A 23,154-nucleotide genomic window follows, 5' to 3' on the forward strand; every position below is an offset into this window, starting at 1 on the left:
AAAAAAAAAAAAAAAGAAAAAAGAAAAAGAAAACTGCCTGACTAAGCCATTGGGAGCTGGTCAGAGATCAACTTTCCTCATGGTTGCCACCTTTATTCCTGGCTCCTGGCTACTTTCTTGAGTTACTGCCCTGACTTCTCACAGTGGTGAACTGTGATCCAGATATGTAAATCAAGTTTCTGTGGGGAAAGAATGTGGTAGTAATAGTCCTGCGCCAGGAAGTTGATAACTCTTTATCTGTCATTAATATAGCACCCTGGCATTTTTAGTATAGTTATTTTATTAGTAGCCCATGTAGGGAAGTGTTTTTAGTCTTCTGATATCTACTAACTTCTTTATAGGTTAATCATCATCGTCGTCATCATCATCATGTCCCCCTTACGCTTCTGTCACTCTATTATACATTTAATTATTTGTCATAAAGTAGCTGATTGTTTTTATAAGATGTTATTACATATATGCTGTTGTCTGTTGGTAAAATGCAACATTTCAAAGCTACATTGGAATACAGGATATAAAGGGTTTCAAAGATGATGGCAGAAGACTCATGGATAGTCAGAAGGTGAATATGGATGTTGGTTATAGAATCTGGAGAAGTCATGGGTGGTAGAGAAATCAGAACCTAAGTATGCTTATGAGTCAGGTTGCCAAAGAAACACTTCCAAGTGATAGATGTCTGATTTAAAACTTCCTTTGCTGTTGGGGTGTCTTCACATTCTAGCAAGAATGGGGTAACACACAAACAAGGCAGGAGATAGTTCTTAGCAGTTAGGAACCATGGGTTCTTTCCTGCTTGAGGTTTCCTGCTTTAGCATAAGGCTTCTCATTCGCACCCAAGTGTACCTGCAAATGTCTTGAATGTAAGCTTATTGCTTATTTCCCCCACTGCCATCTACATTTTCTCCACAGAAACAACTAAGACACATGTGTACGTGTGAGGGCACTCATATGTGCATGCACGCACGCACACACACACACACACACACACACACACACACACACACACACACACAAACACGAATAAAAATATATACTTTGCTAGAATCAGAGCCTAGGTTATAACAACCCTGACAAGGATGACTCGGATAGTTTCCACAAGAAGCTTACAAAGCATACAACTAATAGTTAAAAGAAGAGAAAATATACATATTCAATACCACTACATTAGTAAATGAGTAAAGAAGTCCAGTATGTACCTCAAATCCATCTGTGGGATCTTTTTGGAGGGTTCTGAGGAATGTTTTGAGACAAAGTTTCTCTGTGTAGTCCTGGCTGTCCTGGTACTCACTCTGTGGATCAGGCTGGCCCCAAACTCACAGAGATCTGACTGGTTCTGTCTTCTGAGTGTGGATATTAAAGGTGTGTGCCACCATACCCTCTGTGAAATCTTAATAAGAAGATTAGATGAAAAATTGGACAATCATTATTCATCTCTAGTCAGTCTTGCCCATCATCATTGTCTGAGCTCATCTCTTTTGCAAGGAAGCTAGAAAAGTTGTAATAATCATGCAAAAAAAAATTTCAGAGAGACAAACTCCCTCTTTGACTCAAATCAGACTTCAGCCTTTTCTTTCACCCAGCCTGAGATTCCTGGGTGAGTTTAAGTTTCCTGGAGTTCATTGCTTAAATATTTCAATTTCCAAAGAGGAGTATAATTGTTTTTTCATTTTCAACTTCCCAATAGGACAGCCATATACATACAACAGACCAAGACTGAGGTTTCTTATAAGTTAGTCCATTTTAGTATGGAGTCTGGAAAGTATGATCTGCTATTTTTAAATTAAACATCCTGAATATACAAGAGGGTATAAGCAAATAAAGAAAAGCAATTATGTAACTACATCTGAAGTTTGAAAGTTAGAAAATCTGGCAAGCTGCGCCGACAAGGTAAGTCCCAGCTGATAGCTAAAAATGATAAGAGTCACCCGGGATCAAGCAGGAAAATAATTAAAAGTGTTGTGAATGCCTCTTTGCTATGCTTCATGTCAACTTGGAACGGTAAATGGATCAGATGGTGCTAAAGAACAGTGAGGAGAGACACTTTGACTCTGCTGTCTGGTTTCCATCTTACCATGCCATGTGGAACCAAAAACAATATTTAACATATACATCTTGAATTTATGTAGCTTTGCTGAGTCTGACACTATGACATGACAATTTCATCTACAGAGTTCCTGCTTGAGTACTACTCTATTAAATTACAAGATAAAGTCTCCACATTTTAAGTACATTTAAATTTTTGTGTTGGTCCTTAGTTACAGTTACCCTGAACTGCATCTATGTTTCTTATCTGGAAGGGTGATGTGATTGGTGTTGGTTTTAGGGGATAGAAAAAAAGAGATGTTTGAGAGAAAGGTAGTAAGATGGGTTGTGCTTCAAGGCACAAGACGTATGAAGCTCAGAGAGAGAGTTCAAAGGTAGATTCCGAGGAGACTCTGCTCTCACCAGACGAAGCAGGATTCTTCCTCTTATAGGTATTCTAAGGAGGAGGTCCTATTTTATGCTTAATGAGTAGTATATAGTACTTTTTGTGCCCACGGTAAGGGTGTTTCCGAAATCTAGATAGCAGTTGAAATATGGATGAGTCTATCCTTTGAAACTATGGGTCACATCACAAAGTCACAGAGGATATTTCTGTCAGCAAGAGAAGGCAGACTACTGAGAATGTGAATCAGAAAAGAGCAGGTGTTTCTCCTGCAGAGTACCCAACTTCAGTTCCATGCACCTACATTAGGCAGCCCAAAACCACACTGGAACTAGAGCACTTTTGATTGTGGGTACGGAACTCACATGCCTAAACACACACACACATGCGCATACACTATATACACATGCATGCACACATAATGATAAACAAACATAAATGCCTTAAAACAGGTGGTTTGGTGTGTTTAGCTTGTTCTGTGTGCAGCAAATTCTGCCTTTTTTTGCTATGTTGTGACCCATTCAATGGGCTGTGAACAATGGGCAAACATTTCAGTAAAGCTGATTTTTGGATTTCCAACCTTGAAACAACCCTCCCCCTTTCAATCTCTCTCTCTCTCTCTCTCTCTCTCTCTCTCTCTCTCTCTCTCTCTCTCTCTCTCTCTCTTTCGTAAAATACTCAACATCAGAAAGTATGATTTTATCCATGTAAAATTATGTCTTTTTTGAGATTATAATAAAATAAAATTATTTCCCCTTTCCTTTTCCTGTCTCTGAACCCTTCCATAACTTTTTTTTTCAAATTCATGTTTTTTTAATTGCTTGTATACACACACACACACTCACACACACACACACGTTTATAACCTGTTCATTCACTATAATGTTATTTGTATGTACGTTTTCAAGGCTGATCATTTGGTATTGGACAACCAATTAACTGATAACCTTCTTCATGGGGAAGACTTTTCTCCAAGTTTCAGCATTCTCCAGTTGCCTTAACCTCTTTGTATAGAGTTGATACCTCTTGGGCTTTCTTCTGTCCACATCAGTATGACTATTGTTATTGTCCTTGCTCAGCTCATGTTTGAGCAGTTATTTCAGTGACATTATGGGTGTAGCGTCTGCCATTTCTATCAGACATAATCTCACATCAAATTCCCAGTCTCCTGTCTGTTATAACCTTTATGCCTCTTCTTCCACAATGTTCCCTGAGCCTTAGTTGTAGGTGTTGGATTGAAGATGTTATCAGTTAGAAGTAGGCTATAAAACTCTGCATTTTGATTGATAACTCTCTTTTACAAAGAGAAGTTCCATTAATGTAGCTTGAAGACTATGTTTATCTCTGAATGTAAGGAAAATTATATAGAGTGTTTTATGCTAGCTTAGTTAAGTAGTGGTAGTAGGTTATTCTCCATGATCTATGGCCTCATTAACTTTGAATAACTGCCTAGGTTTCTGGTAGCAGACATGATTCCCATGTTGTTGATATGATCTTAAGCCTAATTAGAGCTCTGCTAGTTACCACCAAAATATGGCTGTCTCCACTGTAGCTTTAGAGTTACCATGCCACACTGGTGGTTGTTGTGGTTCATAGGCATCATTGACAAGACTGTTGGTTGATTCCTGTCTTTGAAAGATTGCGTGGCACCTTAAGGTGCCAAAAATCTCATTCATCAGGGTGGGGCTTAACTTTTTAGTTCCAGCTCAGGAGCCTCTGAGCCTGTTATCAGAAGTGCCTGATAGCTTCAACAGTAGGGCTTAGCATCTACTTCAGAGGTCATATTTTCACATCAAAGAGCAGAATAAAACAACTCAGTGGTTAAAACTGGCTGCTTCCCAGGGATCTCGATTGATCCACTTAGGACATAAGTGTCAAGGCATGCTGGCACAGTATTGGCTTGCGTAGGTTACCTAAGGTGAGAATATCCATGATGAGTAAAGTTAGTGTTATATGCTGGATCTTGGGCTTAATACAAAGGAGAAAATAAGCTAAGCACCAGGATTAATTTGCATCTACTTCATGACTAGGAAGTCACTGTGACCAGCTGCCTCAAGTTCCGGTCATCATGCCTACCTTACCTCATTCCATGTCTTTTCTGCCATGATGTACTATATCTTCATGAGTGGGCAGCAAAACTGTCCTTTAAATTGTTTGTTGTCAGATGTTTGAACACAGTAACAAGGAAAGAACCTAATACAAACAAGCATGTGTTACAATGATTGTGTAGGGACTGTCATCATTCTGTAAAGCAAAGAACATACCTGGTATGAGTGTCATTGACCAGTGGAGGTAACTTCCCTGATTATCATGCAGCAAGGCTAGGATACAATTTTAACTGAACTGCTAGTTTGAAATTTCTTTTTTTTAAAAAAATAATTTTATTTTTAAATAAATTTTTACATTCCATATTCCACTCCCTGCCCTCCCCATCCACCCTCCATCTGCTCCACATCCCACACCTCCTCCCCACCCTACCCTGTCTCCACATGGATGCCACCCCTCACCCCAACTGACCTTTAAACTCCATGGGCCTCCAGTCTCTTGAGGGTTAGGTGCATCATTTCTGAATGAACACAGACTCGGAAGTCCTCTACTGTATGTGTTTTGGGGGCCTCGTTTCAGCTGGTATATGCTGTCTGTTTGGTGGTCCAGTGTTTGAGAGATCTCAGGGGTCCAGATAAATTGAGACTGCTGGTCCTCCTACAGGATTGCCCTTCTCCTCAGCTTCTTTCAGCCTTCCCTAATTCAACAACTGGGGTCAGCTGCTTCTGTCCATTGGTTGGGTGCAAATATTTGCATCTGACTCTTTCAGCTGCTTGTTGGGTCTTATAGAGGGCAGTCCTGATAGATCCTTATGTGTGAGTTCTCCATAGCTTCAGTAATAGTGTCAGGCCTCGGGACCTCTCCTTGAGCTGGATCCCACTTTGGGCCTGTCGCTGGACCTTCTTTTCCTCAGGCTCCTCTCCATTTCCATCCCTGTAATTCTTTCAGACAGGAACAACTATGGGTCAGAGACGTGACTGTGCGATGGCAACCCCATCCCTCACTTGATGTCCTGTCTTCCTGCTGGAGGTGGGCTCTACTTCTCAGTAGAGGTACCATTTTAGAACTTCCATTACTTTGCATCAGTCCCCATGTGATCTCCCAAGCACTACTCGACAAAACATCAAATTCTGGTTCCAGTGTGATACTGGACAGAACTTGTGGATATAAGCAATGATAGCAACATCACTACAAGGAGAAAAGGACAATTACTAACACCTCTTAATTTCTCCATTGAACAATGTAACTTTACTTATTTCAACAGAAAGTGCCGGCATTGTGGGCATAGTCACTCATACACTGGGATATGTTTTATTCCTGAATGTTCCAGAAATCAAAAAAGGCAAATTGAAACAAGAGATAATGTACAATATTTTGTACATTAAGTTATAATGGCATTCAAAGCAGAGGAAGGAGCAATGGTTGACAGCTACTGATTTCTGGCTGTGTATGGGATTCCCTCACACAGTTATCACCAACTTGATATAACTAAAATCATATAAACTTGATTCTAACTTTCTTTAAGATGAAGTGTGTGTGTGTGTGTGTGTGTGTGTGTGTGTGTGTGTGTCCTTTAAGTGGAGGCATAAAGATAGCCTTTTACAGAATCTAGAAAGTATGTATAAAGAATTGTCATTTTTCCTAGCATGGTACACACTGTTTCTTGATGAATAACCCTTTAGTCATTCACTAACTTTAGGAGTTGTTTATAAATAGAAGAAAACATCTATATAACCACAACCAATGATTCCTGAGAGAACATGCTCAGACAGCCTGATTGCTTTGTAAATAGTGGAATCATTACAAATGGACCAGTGTTGCTAAAAGCTCACTTGGGTCTGGTTATTTGTTTGCATGAATACACAAATACCACAAACAAATGTTGCTGAGAATCGGAGATGTTTTGTTTATCACCTATGTGGGTGTATAGAGGTATATGTATGTGTGCGTGTACGTGTGGAGACCAGAGGTCACCACATCCTCTCTACCTTGATTGATTTTCAACTTTAAATTTCAGACGGGGTCTTTACTGAACCTGGAAGTAATCTACTTAGTTAAATTTGCTGCCTGGTCAGCAAACATCCAGAGAACATCTGTATCTATTGCTTGTTCTAGGATTACAAGTGTAGACTGCCACATACACACGCTTGTACTTGTGTTCCGAGGGTGTGATCTCAGGTCAATAGTCTTACTTTTCAAGGAGTTTATGGATTGAACCTAAGAACTGTGGATGTCTTGTTTTTGGAAATACTGCTGTGTGTTCGACTTTTGGTTTCCTGAACTGAGCTAAGTGTCTCCTTCTGAGGTTTGGACCCTGGATGGAAACAATGTAGGTAGCTGCTTTGGATAACTCCCCTCAGGATCCCTGCCTAGATTCTACGGGTGTTGTTGGCTTGGAGTTCAGGCTCAGAGAAATTGAGCCCTATCATGCCAAACATGCTTTGGAGGGATGGATGTTCAGGGTATGTGATCTGTGGTACTGTAGGATGAGATTATAAGAGGGGAATTCACTGAGGTGGAGATTAGATTTTAGAGCCTAAATGAGCTAGGTTGTGCAAATGAAGACATGATGTGTTTGGAAGTAGAGTTTGTTACCTAAACCTCTAATGACTTTCAAAAAAGAACCATTCTGCACTCTTCAGACAGTAGTCCAGCATTTCTTCTATACTATTCTATAGAAATGGCCACTATCTGTGGCTGAAGATATAAATTCTTTAATTCACAATAACTTCCTAATATGGAACCTATTTTGTGGGTTCTTGAATATGCAAGGGTCCATTTCACACTCACATAGGCAAATATTTTTTTTTTTTTGCTCACCATTTTCCCTACTTTAGTCAAAACTGGTTCTTTTTGATGTTGTCTCATGGGGCCCACGTTGGTCCCAAAGTGATTAAGTAGCCAAGGGTGACATAAACTTCTGATCCTCCTGCCTCTACCTCCATAAGGTTGAGTTTACTGGTGTGTAACCCCATGCTTACTTCGTATGATGGTGGAGACTTATTAGGGGTTTGGTGTGTGCTAGGCAAGCCATCAATCACCTGAAGTACATATCCAAGTAATATGAGACGCTCTTAATATTCCTCAAAGTTCAACTTTGTCTTGCTCCTTACAACTATTGCTTCCTACTAACTGCAAACATTCTCACTAAATTTAAGATGTAGCCACATCACTTTAGTGTTGTTCTCTATTCCTGCTTTTTGTCCTTGGAATCCTTAGAGCACCTTCCATTTCTTTCTCATTCAGAGTAATTCCATTCTGCTAATTTTCCCAAGGTTTTACTCTCAGTTACAGTCATAGTACATTCTTTCCTTTCCTTGCCCACCTCACTTCCATGAAAGCATCCTTTGCTTAGATACCTCCTCTCCCCATTTCATGCCTTTCTTCTTCAGGATCCAGGATCAATCTCTCTTTAGCACATTCCTTATTGTAAAAGTATTTTTTATGTGTATTACTTTGAATGCTATACCAGAGTTTGAAACAGATTTAATTTGTCACATGGATAGTCTCCGGGAGTTAATGAAATTATTTTTCTATCTTTCTATCTTTTATATCCTAGAATGTGTTGACTTTACCTTGCCCCTCTTGATAGAATCTCAGATTGCCCTTAGAGATACTGTTGGACTCTTAAAACATGAACAGAAAGATTCCATCTGAGCAATGCTGGTATATGTTTCCCTTTAATATGATAAAGTTTAATGTGGAATAATCCCCAAATTAAGGTGAGCTCTGGGTAGTTGTTTATACCAACTGTCATATTGCAGAATAAAAAAAATGTCTTTTATATGTTCGGTTGTTTTTTTTTTATTGTTTTTCAGGGCAATGTCACCTTTTCCTGCTCAGAACCACACATTGTCCCCATCACATTTGTCAACTCCAGGAGCAGTTATTTGCTGCTGCCTGGTACCCCCCAAATTGATGGACTGTCAGTGAGTTTCCAGTTTCGAACATGGAATGAGGATGGTCTGCTTCTGTCCACAGAACTGTCTGAAGGCTCAGGAACCCTGCTGCTCATCCTGGAGGGCGGGACTCTGAGGCTCCTGATTAGGAAAGTGGCCAGGCATGGAACTGAAATCTTCACAGGTAAAAATTCTGCTGATTTCTTCTGTCATTGACCCTACCTTTCTCTTCTCTCTCTTCCTCCTTCTCCTTTTGTTCTACCGCTTTCCCTCTTCCATGTGCCTTACTATTGTTTCTAACCATCCTCTGAACTTCCTTTTTTCCTTTCCTGATTCATTTCCCCTCTCTTCTTCTCCTTTCCTGTGTTGATAATTGTTCACCTAAGTCAACCAAAGATAAGTTTCTTCCTTAAACATACCAAATCGTACACAAAGATAAATCTTAGGTGATAGAAATGGTCTCAGACTTGAATATAATTTTAGCACGCAGCAGTTAAAATTGGACATTTAGATCTGTCCTATAAAAATAGCGCAGTCATATTCAACCTCAATTTTTCTGTCATATGCTAATTATGACTCCAGATGGTCACTCTGTCATACATGAACAAAAATCCTACAGATCCATCGTGAGTCAGGTTTGTACAACTAGGAAGGCTTGAGCCTGTCATTTATGGGCAAAGCAGTGAAAGGGCTTGCTGTTGACATTTGGCAGTGGAGTTTCAGCTGCTTGGATGCTTCATCAATCAAGAAGCATTTGGATATGGCCCTGAAAATACCAAGGGAAATGTTTAAGCACGACTCACCTCACATCCTGACCCCCTCCCCCCCAGCCACTCTTCACTCAACTGGGGACAGAAGGTTACACAGACTAATTGTTAATTAAGATCACAACTCTGTAAGTAACATGACATGGCACAAATGAATATGTCAGAGAGTGGAGGTTATAGATATTTACAAGAAATTGCATTGTATTCAAGAGGAAACCCTTTTTTGACTTATTCATTTGCTTGTAAGATTCTTTCTTTAACTATTTATTGATCTATAATGATATGCTCCATTATAACAATTTAAAACATTCATGTAGGTAATTTTATCATGTATACCCCATTGTCCTCTTTTGTCCCTCTCAATTCTGCTGGTCCTGCTCTTCTTTTTAAATTGTCCAACTCCCATGTCTTTTTCTTAAGTTGACCAATAAATTTAATAAGGGTTACTTACAGAAACACATACAAAGAGTTATTTACAGGAGCATGAGCAACTTACCAGTGACTATACCTCCTCCCCTGCCACTGTTCACTGCCTAGACGACCATTCCAAGTCCATGCTCAGTTTTGTATAGGTCTTGTACAGGTTGACATGCATGCTTTACTTTTCATCTCTCAGCATCTGTGAGTACTTTTTGATTTATTAAAGTTAGTATATTATCTGACCATCAGCTTTAATCTACTTTGTGTTATTTAAGTGACTAGAGTCTAAAGTTAAGAGATGCCTGCCCCCTGCTCAGTTTATAAAAGCATTAATGCAGAACAAAAGGGCATGGGCAATAGGAGGTGAATGTGGACAATGGAGGAACCAGAAAGGTAGAATAGTTATGACAGAGAAAAGATGTATGCTATCAGTCAGTTTAGTGGTCTGCATGGACAGCTGAATGTACTAATGTAAATTCATAGGGGTTTTGTGCAGGGATGGATATTGCAGAATAAGACAGAGATTGTAGCTTGCCTCAAAAAGGAATTGACTTGTAAGGCAATAAGGTGTGTGGGTCCACACACCTTAGGGGCATGTGCATCAAAGTCATTATATGATTCCTCCTTGTCTTGGTCTGATGCTACATGTCTCTAGTCCCAGAACTGAGAGGCAGAAGTGGGAATATCATGCATTTGATGCTTTAGCAACAGTACAGGGCTCAAATACAGCATAGTGTTGCAATACTGGTCTTGCTTTAGAAATATTGGGTCCAACCTTCGGTCCACAGCTCCATGCAATATTCTCTTTCTCTTTAAATAACTGAGTGGCTTATAACACAATGAGGCAGGTAATAGAGTACAGAGAGTGCTGATCATGGACCTCTGCTCTTGTGATAAGAAGAAATGCGTCAGAGGTGGTGGGAGGGGCTTCTCGGGTAAAGAGCTTACACTACAAGCTTGAGATCCAGATTTAATACCTAGCACTGAGCTACAGATGTCAGGTAAACTGATCACAACATGTCAGGTAAACTGATCACAACATGTCAGGTTAACTGATCACAACGATTGCACAGTTTGAAGGAGGTAGAGACAGAGGAGGCAGAGCTGGCAGAAGCAGAGGCTTAAAGAGGAAGATGGAGAGAAAGAGTTGGAAGTAGAGGCAAAGGCAGGGGCAGAGACAGAAAGATGGATAGCAAGAGAACGAGGCAGAACCAGAGGCAAAAAGAAGAGGAAAAGAAAGAGAATGCTGACTGTCTAGCAGAATCAGCCAGTGAGATGTAGGCCCAGTGATAACACCTGTCTCAAAGATTAAGTTGAAAAGTAGATGAGTTGGTATCTGTTGTCAACTCCTGGCTTTTATATAAACATGTACACTCTCACATATGTGTTTACATGCATAAACAGACACATATGCATACAAAAAATGTGGAGGAGAAAATATTGACGAATGTGGTAGTTGTCTACTACACAAGGAAGAGTTAATAGCATTTAATATAGATAAACAAATGGTGTTTATCCAAGAAAAGCTGGCTCAGACAACAGAGTATAAAAGCAATATGTTGTTTTGCCATATTATTGGCATTTCAAGATTGTCTTATCCACTCATTTCTATATTCTCTTCTTTGTTCTTACATAATTTGAAAGTAACTTTGAATTAATAAGTAAAAGTAGATGATATGCCACTATGGAAAACCATCTGAATTGGAAACGCATTTAGGAAGCCTAAACTTACAAGTTGAGTGATGCCCCAGTTAATTGTGTATGTTTAACAGAGGAGGAAACTAGTTTTGAAAGATTAAGAAATATGTCTAAGTTCCTGGAAACTATAAGTCTCATGATTTTTAGTAAGGTGTGATATGTAGTATGATTGTTCATACTATACACTATATGTACTATATATATAAATAATACATATATACACATACATATTTACACACACACACATACACACACACACACACACACACACATACACACACACATATACACACACACACAGAAATTTGTTTGAGTTAAATATTCTCCAGAACCCTATTTCAAAGTCTCTTGCTGGGTGGTCTTTCTAGCCTGGCATACTAGGCCTTGGTGACTGGTTTCTCTTTCCTCCTGCTTTGATTGTCATCCTTGGGACATCTCTCTTTCCATTATCTTCTTGTATTCTCTATGACCTATATCATTATCATCTGTGTAGATCCCTTTCGCCTAGAATTTTTGCTCCATGGGCTAAATTCTGTCTCTTACCTACTCTGTGAAACATTTCTAGACTTAGTAGCATAACACTTCTTTTTTCCCTGATTGTCATCCTTGTCTCACCTAGAGCTGTAAGTTTGCAACCGTTTGCTCTTGTGTATGTTTTGGCTTTGATTTTGTATCAGCATATATTAATTATAGGTAATTTATTCATTATAAAAGTTTCACACATTTATAATGTATTTTATCATATTCATCCTCATTCTCTCTCTCTCTCTCTCTCTCTCTCTCTCTCTCTCTCTCTCTCTCCCTCTCTCTCCCTCTCTCCCTCTCTCCCTCTCTCATCTGCTAGCTCCCATTCCTATTGATCCCTCCTGTTCCAAACTAGTTCCTTAACTACTTTCATTGTTTTGGCTTTTAATAAGCCAATGGTTTCCATTAGTATTGTCTCTAGGAGCATGAGTGGGCAGCTACACGTTCTGAAGTGCCTTACTTGTGGCTACACTACTCAAATACATGCCTTCTTATCCAGCAACCATTAATTGGCTAGAAACCATGATTGTTTAAAGCATCATGCTGGTTTCACTGTAGAATAGGGTGTTGGTTGGACATACCTTGTGTAGGTCTTATGTGGGAATCATAGCCCTTTGAATTTAGGAATGCAAAGAGTCATGCTTTGCCCAGAATCAGCCTTGGTATCTGTTGCCTGGCTTGTTGGGTTCTTTGTCTTCCTCATTGGCTTAAAATCAAAGGATGATATTTCAGCCCTTTCTCCAATTGTCCCTGCCTTTGAACTGTGGGTCATTCCAAAACACAAAGGCATGAGATGTTAATATCTGTACCTTCCCAACCCCAAGGCTGTTTGGACTGTTCTGCTCATCAGTGTTAGTTCATATGAGGGCCTAGGTTCCTGAGCTGAAGTGTTTGCTCATACAACTATAGTAGCGGTTTCTAGAGCCATCTTTAAGAATGATAAGTTGTCCACTTTTGCAGGTAGGGAATCAGATGGAAGGAGAAGGCAACTTAGCACACGGCCAGGAAAACTGAAGGTCATCTGCATGAAGATCATGGTTGAGTTCTGTGTTATTGTGGCCTGAGCAGTCAATATGACTTTTATTTTCCAGTGTTCAGTGGGTCACATACAACCAAGAATCTCCATAAATAAAAATTTTCGAAAGGAAGTTACTGACCCTTCAGTGTCGCCGAGCAGCTGAATGGAATTTGGGGTACTGGAAAATGAAATGCTGAATTTGATAAGCAACCCCCTTTCCCTCTAAATACCTAGGAATTTCCTTCTGATCATGTTTTATTTGTTTAGCAATGATACCAAACTATAATGATTATCTGTGAAAGTAGTGAATTAGAGGTCAAGAAAGGCAGGTGACTCAGGCAATGTTTTATGATAAACTCAGGAAGAACTGTTGTAGTCCAGATGGACAGTTGAACCAGTAAAGTTGCTCACCAGCAAGCCTGACTACATGAGGTCAATTCCTGGGATCCTAAAGAGATTCACCTCACACATTGTCCTTTGATCTTCACATGTCCACCCAACCACACACAGAGTCAACTAAATAGATTAAATTTTCTATCACTGGTATTCAATTGGTCTGTCCTGACTTCAGTAGGAAACTCTCTCAACCTTGCAGTGGGGATGGCTTCATCCACTTCACTAGTCTGACAGCAAAGTAGAAGCAACCATGTCTGAAGAATGGGTCAACGTGGGGCATGGGGAAGGCTAGCAGTATATTGAAGAGGATATGTTCAAAGCATGTTTTATTCTTAAATGAAACTCTTCTTGTGTAGCTATGATTAATACTAACTGCCACCTTGATAGGATCTAGATTCACTCACAATCAAGCCTCCAGGATGACCCAAAAGGGATCACCAATATTAAGGTTAGGCTGAGGCTATCTGTAAGGGACATCCTTGAGTATGGTATTTGATATATAAAGACCCATCCTTACAACTGTAAGCAGGGGCATTCGCTGGTCTGGATATCTGATCCTGGATGGCACAGTGTAGAGATATCAAGGTGAGAAGCATCATCTTTTCATCTTTCTCTGTTTCTTGATTGTGGCTATGACATGGCAGCTACTTCAAGCTCCTGCTGCCCTGACTTCCCTGCCATAGTGCCATTACTTTATCCATAAACTGTGAGATAAAATAAAGTCATTATCCTCCCAGTTAAATTGATTGGGTTATGTTATCACAGCAATAGATAAAGAAACTAAGAAAGTAACCTTGTATAATTAAGTAATTTCCCTGAAACTTTGAAACTCAGTGGTAGAGTCATTGCATAGGATATATGAAGTCCTGGTTTTGATCTTGTAGATATTGGTTTAAACAAAATCTTACAAAACTTTCACTAACAGCAGGATATAAACTTTAGTAAAATCAGAGGACTAAAATGATGTAAATCCCCTCTGTCTGGGGATCCGTTTGCTAGTATCATTTTGAGCAGTTTTAATAGGTTTTATTTTGTTTTGTTTTCAACATTTCCTCTGTAGCCACCTATCATCATACTAGTTAATATATAGCATTTCTTTATTTGGCACACATGACCCATATATTTGGTTTCCCCCCTTTTTTCTAAGAAAAAACGGTTGGAAATGGTTTAGGAAAACAGAGTAAGCTGCAAGGCAGAGGAGAGAGATGACTCTCATAAAACAGCCCTTCCTGTTTCTTTTGCAGGCAGTGGCTTGAATGATGGCCTGTGGCATTCTGTCAGCATCAATGCCAAGAGAAACCGTGTTACTCTCACACTGGATGCTGCTGCTGCATCCCTGCCTCCAGACACCTCCTGGCTACAGATATATTCTGGAAATAGTTACTACTTTGGAGGTAAGTTCCCTAGCCTTTGATATTTTACAAAAAGAGTCAGGGAAATTATTGTTCGACATGCTCTGTCAATACACCAACCCTCCCCATAGCTGTGCATGCAGGCATGCAGATGCATTCAAACACCAAAATCTCAGACAACTGTGCAAATATTAGCAATCTAAGACAGCAATGAGAGTATTTCTACTACGAGAGCTGGGTTACATAACTCATCAAAGGTTATTCTTATAACCATGCTAAGCTCCTTGATCTCATGTTGGAAATAAGAAAGACAGCTGGAAACTCAGAAAAGAAGCTGAGAGGCAGGAAGTACCTGAAAGAGAGAAAACTCAAGTGGCAGGCACAGCAGCTGGCTAGGTGATTGAGGTCACTCCAAGGCTACGTTACTTTGTAAGCCTCATCTCCACTTCCCATGTCTTGGAGATCATCCATACCCACTGAGGGTGAAAGGGCAAAGTGAAGAGGAAATAAGGGATCTAGGGGATAAGGGGAGAAACCATTGCCATTTCTGAGTCATTGCTTTTTCTAATGTTTACTTAATGCTGGCAACACTTCTGGTAACACAAGCAAAAACAAACAGGTGAACAAAGTTTATTTGGCATATTAACATTCTAATAAGTGCACCTCTGTTGAGAATGTTATTGGGATCTTTTATTAAAGGAGATAATGCTTACCTCTGTAGCCAGTGGTCTGCTTTATAGAAGCCACATCTAATGGGAACTTATTTCTCATGGTTCTCTGACATCGAGCTCTTAAGATATAGTCCCTGGACTCCTTTTCTAGAACATGTGTAACAAGCTAACTTTCAGAACGACTGGGAGATATAAACAAGAAAAAACTGCATGCTTGTTGAAGCTTAGTTGTGGAGGGTTTACTCAGCATATAAAAGGTACTGGTCTCTATGCATGGCATCATATGAACATATCCCATACATACTGGATTGTTTCCCCTACACTCCTGTTTTCCTTATACAATATAAATAGTGGTACAACCTAGTTCAGTCTTGTAGATATGAGCTTGAGCTAGCAGTGCCCTAGAGCTGACAGTTCATTCCCATGAAGTAACCAAAAATAAGCACTGTAAAATAGCATTCACTGATGAGATAGCAAGATGACTCTATGGGCAAAGACACATCACTCTAACTAAGAACTTGAGTTTCAACACAGCATCCCATAGTGAGAGAAGAGAATGGGCTTCACAACTCTGTCTTCTGACTTCCATACTTACATGTTGGCACATGCATGCTTACACTCTTTCTGGCACATGCATAATAATAAAAGCAATAACAGCAATGATACATACACTGTAGATACCCAGAACTAATCACACACTCCACACTGAGCTCTACGCCAAACACTGTAGTCTCTTACCTCCAACTCTACAGCTCACCCCTTTCTTCCCAAGGAAATGTGGCATGCTTGAAACAAACATAAAGGATCTTTGTACAGGTATAAAGTACATATTTAGGGTCTACTCAGGCCAGCAAACCTGGTGTATTCAGTGGCAAACAGAAAATCCATCTCAGACAAGGTAGAAAGCACCAACTCTGATAGTTGTCTTTTAATCCCAGTGCCTTGGCCATGGTACTTGTTCAACCATATGCACTGTCACTCAAAGATTAATAAAATCACAATAATCTGTGGGCGATTATAGAGACAGTCTCTATATAGAGCAGATTCAAATCAGTGTTCACTGCAGCCTTGGAGTAAAAGCAACAGAGTGGGACCTACTTCTGAGCAATGGCCTCAACTCTAAGCTGTGCATTCTACATAACTTATCAGTGTGGAAAGAATGATGGTCAGGAATCTTTATCCAGTCAAAATAGCACTGAATAATCATATTAAAATAATCTTTTGAAATATCACAGAATCATCATGGCTCTCCTTCCCCCAGCTAAAATATTACTAAATTTTGTATGATTTTCCAGGGTTCTAAACTTAAACATGAATATTTATCTATGATTTGATTAGAGTTTAAACAAACCTTCCACACACAGACTATAAACTTAATGAAGATAAAAAATGAGCTTCAGCAATAATAGTCAACTTCTATAAATTCTCTCTACAGCTTCAATTAGAAGTTGTAATATCTCTTCATTATAAAGTGTTCCAATAAACTGTTAACCAACTGCTACACTTCAGCCTCACAGTGGCTGTATATTAGAGATGGCAGAAATAGTTCCTCTTTATTTATGACTTATTGCTATGTTTTCAGTCTCACATTACCATATGCTAAGAACCTATACAGTTTGGAAAAGCACATGTTCTCATCTACCTGCTTGATCTTCATCTGTCTGAATGACGATTAGGTTGGCCTGGCTACAGGTGAGGCTAACCAGATACAATGCATTTTTATTTTGAAGAGAACACTCTTTAATAGATGTGGTGTTACTCTTTTGCCATTCACATGGGCTATTATAGCCTGTAACTTTGTGCACTTAAGCCTGCAGTTCTCTTAAGATCTTGATTTTCTTTGAACTACATGTAAAAATTCCTGCTTGGTCCCGGGTGTAATTTCCTAGAAAGTGTTATTCAGAACTGCATTCAGAAATTAGATGTGTGTTTGGAGAGACAACCAAAATTCCAGAGCATTGACAATATGTGAAAAGTATGTGAATTATGCTACTCAAAGGAAAGACAAATAGGTTTCAGATAGGAAAGAGGTGTGTGTGTGTGTGTGTGTGTGTGTGTGTGTGTGTGTGTCTGAGTCTATTAGTGAAATTCTTGCCATGCAAGCATGAGAAATTGAGTTTGGATTCCCAGTACCCATATAAAATACTGGACATGATATGGAACAGCTTGAGTTTCAGTGCTGATGAAACCTCCTGAGGTTTGCTGACAACCCAGCCTATCCAAGTCACAAAGCTCCCAGGTGTTTGAGGAGGCAGTGTCACGCAAAGTGAAGTTGTCATGCAAAGTGAAGTGTCAAGTGAAGGCAGAGCCCTGGAAAACAAGCCAGTCTACATAAATTGGTAAAGCCCTAGTTCAAAAAGGGACCTTATATCAAAGAATAAAATAAAAAATTGCAGAGAAAGATAACCTGATGTCAATCTCTGGCTTCTACATGTACCCACATGGTACACTGCATCTTCAGTTGTACACTACACAGGCAAACATATACATGTACACATGCACGCACACACACACACACACACACACACACACACACACACGGTGGGGATAAAGAAAAAATGTCATACCAATGATATTTCTTTATGGTGACTGAGAATCCCAATTTTGCTTTATTTTTGCACTTCTTACTGGGCTAGGATTTACAACAAAAGTATTCCCTGTTATGAATAATAAAGTGCCCAAATAATTAGAGCTTACTATCTTCAATCAATAAGTTGCCAAAACAGTAACAGATCATTTCAGTGCTCTTCATGGTTTTTTTCTGTCCCACAGGATGCCCCGACAATCTCACTGGTTCCCAATGCTTAAACCCAATTAAGGCTTTCCAAGGCTGCATGAGGCTCATCTTTATTGATAACCAGCCCAAGGACCTCATTTCAGTTCAGCAAGGCTCCCTGGGGCGTTTTAGTGATTTACACATTGATCTGTGTAGCATCAAAGACAGGTAATTATTGTCTTGTGACTTCTGTTCCCCCATCCATTCCCATTCTCACTGTTCTGAATATGAGTTTCTGTAACCAAAATTCTAATCTGTAGACATTTACCATACTAGACATAATGCAGTCACCTAATACGTAATGTTTCTTAAAGGATTTCAAGTCCAGAGAAAACTGTTTATATTAGTTTATTCCCTCTTCAAGTTATCTTGCAGTAAGTGGGATATGCAAATTCAATGCTAATAGAAATTTGTGAAAGGATTAAAATTTTATGCAAAAACATTTGATTACTTTGAGATTAAGAGTAAAGCATAAAAGAGGGATGAATTGCTCTCCCTAAACAATTTCATTTTCAGTCTGCCATGAGTGTCCTTCCTATAATGTCAAAAGCTTTAAGAAGTCTACAGCTAAGGGTTTGGTGAGCTCAACATGGAGGTCCTCAACTGAGGATGGCTGACTCTAGATCCTACTAACCCCTTCTAAGGAAACCAGACAGAAGGCTAATGAGGATCAGTACTTTTATTCTACAGCCCAGAGATCTAGTATGACATTCTGTTTCTGGCTACATCTTTGTTGGTATTTGGCTACTCTTATGGTAGAAGTTTCTATATTTAAAGTCAGGAAACCATCCAATAGCTGACTGTGAGCCTCCACTTCTGTGTTTGCCAGGCACTGGCATAGCCTCACAAGAGGCCACTATATCAGGGTCCCTTCAGCAAAATCTTGCTGGCAAGTGCAATAGTGTCTGGATTTGGTGGCTGATGGTGGAATGGATCCCCGGGTGGGGTAGTCTCTGGAGAGTCCATCCTTTCATCTTAGCTCCACACTTTGTCTCTGTAACTCCTTTCATGGGTATTTTGTTCCCTATTCTAAGGATGAACGAAGTATCCACCTGTTGGTCTTCCTGATTTTTGGTTTTCTTGTGTTTTGTAAATTGTATCTTGGGTATTCTAAGTTTCTGGGCTAATATCCACTTATTAGTGAGTGCATATCTAGTGACTTCTTTTGTGATTGGGTTATCTCACTAAGGATGATATCCTCCAGATACATCCATTTGCCCAAGAACTTCATAAATTCAGTTTTTAATAGCCGAGTAGCAATCCATTGTGTATCTGTATCCATTCTTCTATGAGGGGCATCTGGGTTTTTTCCAGAATCTGGCTATCATAAATAAGGCTGCTATGAACATAGTGGAGCATGAGTCCTTATTACCAGTTGGAACACCTGGGTATATGCCCAGGAGAGGTATTGCTTTCCGGTAGTACTATGTCCAATTTTCTGAGGAACCGCCACACTGATTTCCCAGATGTCCCTCAATAGAGGAATGGATACAGAAAATGTGGTACATTTACATAATAGAGTACTACTCAGTTATTAAAAAACAATGAATTTATGAAATTCTTAGGCAAATGGATGTATCTGGAGGATATCATCCTTAGTGATGTAACCCAATCACAAAAGAAGTCACTAGATATGCACTCACTGATTAGTGGATATTAGACTAGAAACTTAGAATACCCAAGATATGATTTGCAAAACACAAGAAAACCAAGAAGAAGGAAGACCAACGTGTGGATACTTCATTCCTCCTTGGAACAGGGTGCAAAATACCCATGAAAGGATGTAAGTACAGAGACAAAGTTTGGAGCTAGATGAAAGGATGGACTTTCCAGAGACTACCCTACCTGGGGATCCATCCCATCATTAGCCACCAAACCCAGACACTATTGCACATACCAGCAAGATTCTGCTGAAGGGACCCGGATATAGTGGCCTCTAATGAGGCTGTGCCAGTGCCTGGCAAGCACAGAAGTGGATGTTCACAGTCAGCTATTGGATGGAACTAACCAGTACCCCCAGAGCTCATGTCTCTAGCTGAATATGTAGCAGATGGTGGCCTATTCGGCCCTCATTGGGAAGAGAGGCCCCTTGGTCTCGCAAAGATTATATGCCCTAGTACAGGGAATGCCAGGGCCAAGAAGTGGGAGTGGGTGGGTAGGGGAGCAGGGGCGGGGGGAGGGTATAGGGAACTTTTGGGATAGCATTTGAAATGTAAATAAAGAAAATATAAAAAAACAAAACCAAAAAAACTCTTGCATTGTTCCATTTTTCATGTGTTAATCAGTGTGAAAGTGTTAGCCTGATGGTAAGAACTTGCCTATTAGGGACAGCAGGGAATGACTCTGGCTATGGTTTCTCTACCTGTGCTTTTGATGAACAAGACCATGGAGGCCTGTGTCTCCCCTTGGATAGCAAATACAAAGACCTCTATCCTTGTTTTCTATGTACTTTTTCTCCTTCACAGTGATGTAGGGCCCACCTCCACATCCTGGATTTTCTTTTCTTGTTTCCAACTATGCCTTTTACATATTTAAATGTCATAGTGCTGGTCATTTGGGAGGAAAACTAGATCTGATATGGTCATGGCAGAAAAGGAACAAAGTTTCTAAAAATCTTACGTAGCTTCTCTGTGGTCTCTTATGGACCCTATGAAATGATGTCTGCAAGCTGGTAGGGTAAGCTTCTTTTGAGCTGTTTAAAGTCTGCCCTCGAGACATCATTTATGGCTGGAGAGATGTCTCACTGGCTAAGGGTACTTGTTTCAGAAGCATGTGGGTCTGAGTTCAGATCTAGCACACGAATAAACTAAGCATGGTAACTAACATGTGACCACCTGTAACCCTGGTGTCATGGGAGCAAGAGATGGAAGCTTTCCAGCTGCTGTTCTAAGTTAGGACAACAGCAACAGCAACAATAACAAAGAAACATAATTACCTACAAGTTGAAGAAGATAAACATGTCTCAGTGGAACAAGATGGAGAATGATAGCGGAGAAAAACTGATACCCTACTCCTGCCTCCACACTTGTTCATATACATATGCATACATGCACATATCACCCCCCACACACACACCACATACAAAATAATGTTGGTAAACCTCAAGGCTGACGGACACTGATTTCTGGGAAGCTTTCTGCAACGTCAGCGAAATTTTGGACACCATAAGTCCCATTTCTCGTGGACTATCCTCACATAGCAGTAAATTTGAGGGATATATAGCATCCAGTTCCAGTCATAAACATACAGAAAGAGACATCATGTAGAGGTTGCAAAATCAATATGGAATCAGAGCTTATTACCCCCTGGGCGTTGCAAATGAACCCTTAGGATATTTCCTTCTATTTTTTTTTTAATTAAACAATTTTTTATTAGGTATTTTCTACAGAAATGGATGCTCACAGTCATCTATTGGATGGAACACAGGGCCCCCAATGGAGGAGCTAGAGAAAGTGCCCAAGGAGCTGAAGGGGTCTGCAACCCTATAGGTGGAACAACAATATGAACTAACCAGTATCCCCTGAGCTCATGTCTCTAGGTGCATATGTAGGAGATTTCCTTCTAATCCTTTGGAAAAAGCAAGCCTGATCAAGCTCTGAAAAACTCTGTTCAGGGGTGGTAATATAAGCATAAGCAAGAGGAAGCTTCAAGGGAGGGTGAAAGAACCTAGGGGCTCTCCGAAGGACACGTGACAATCTTCCGTTCCTGGAACCAGTGGTCACAGTGCTCTTTCCAGCCACAAATATTCCTTCTGTTTTGACCACAAATCTTCTCTCAGGGCTGTTTATGTAAGCTAGAAAATTTCCACAAGGCCATGGTTGAGGCCATGGCTCCCAGCACTGAGCCACTACCTAAACTTCACTACTCCTGTGGTCACTGTCCACCAGGGGGCCAAGCTGTATGCCCTTCACATTTGTCCAGCATGAGGCTGAGCTGAATGCCCCTCATATCCCACACATTGTACTGCTTAGATTCATCTTTATGTTTGTCTTTGTCATGATTCTGCAGTTCCATTCTAAGACAGACAGCACTTCTGCTGCTCCGTTCTAAGATATAACATGTGAGCTTCTTCTAGGCAAAGCTGTACTTTCAGGATCAGCTTCACTGGGGCTAGTCTTGTGGCTAACTTCTGTTTTTCTGTGGGCAGATAAGGTTTTCCTATGTTATTGCTTCAGTCCCATCTTAGCTAAGGGCAGTCACATGGCTGGCTATAACTTCAGTACCATCTTGGATAAGGGCAGTCTCATGACCATCCACCATCCTTGCTATGGGTACTTCCCATCTCACTGTCTTATCACCTTAAAACAGCCTAACTTAAGGTCTCCAAAGACACTTTGATTAAGAGAAAGTTATTATATGATTTCTACCCTGCATTGGTAAGTAATAATTTTAATATTAGTTTAAAGATTTAAAACAATAAAAAAGGTTATATGCTCAATAGATACTAGCTCTCAATCTTGTCAGAAATCTGATACATGTAAAGATAAATGTTTAAACTTATGACAGACAGAGACTCCCAAAGCCTAACAGTGATCCTCCAACCCCAAGGACTGTGAGAAGATATGGGCACAGTGACAAGACTGCCTGTATTGTGGTATGATAACCACTGAGGAACACTACTCCATTGTCTTGACTGCTGCCAGGGCTCAGCCTACACTGTGGACAAACAGAAGATACCCAGAGTGTTAAAGGTCTCATATTTGCCTAAGACCAAGATGAGACATGTCTTCCATATTCCTACACCAGAGGAAAAAGCTTCTTATCTTCTGGACTTGATGGACAGATTGACTCTGCCTGAGTTACGAAGAAGACCACAGGGACCTGGGAACTGTTTAGTTAATTGACTATTAACAAGCCTCTGTCACTTTAATCAGTACGTGGCACCTAGATTAGAATTTACTCTTGCATATTTCTGACTACATTGACAGCTAAGGTAACTATACCTTGAAAGCTAGAAAACAGACCTAGCTTTTTACCCAAAGGTAACCCACCATCTTGTTAACTCATCATTCAATTTGTTAACTAGTCAAGACTACCAAAATCTCTTATAAAAAGACAGACAGTTTTGCCTTACTCACAGGGTTCATGATAAAGGACACACAATTTCAGATATAACATTTCACAAATGTAACTTTCTACTCCTTCCTTACCGAAACTCAGT

At 40.0% G+C, this 23,154-nt stretch overlaps 1 protein-coding gene across 2 annotated transcripts in view; it reads left to right on the plus strand.

Annotated features, from left to right (window-relative positions):
* LOC110335694 (contactin-associated protein like 5-3) overlaps positions 1-23,154 on the plus strand; it is a 514,066-nt gene that overhangs the window by 223,275 nt on the left and 267,637 nt on the right. For both annotated transcript variants that reach the window (XM_029531381.1, XM_021217999.1), the window contains exons 8-10: positions 8,290-8,554; positions 14,439-14,588; positions 17,990-18,161. In XM_029531381.1, the coding sequence (XP_029387241.1) occupies positions 8,290-8,554; positions 14,439-14,588; positions 17,990-18,161 (587 nt within the window). The remainder of the gene's footprint in view (positions 1-8,289; positions 8,555-14,438; positions 14,589-17,989; positions 18,162-23,154) is intronic.

The sequence above is a fragment of the Mus pahari genome, chromosome 18, assembly GCF_900095145.1.
Source record: "Mus pahari chromosome 18, PAHARI_EIJ_v1.1, whole genome shotgun sequence".
In the NCBI taxonomy this organism is placed as follows: Eukaryota; Metazoa; Chordata; class Mammalia; order Rodentia; family Muridae; genus Mus; species Mus pahari.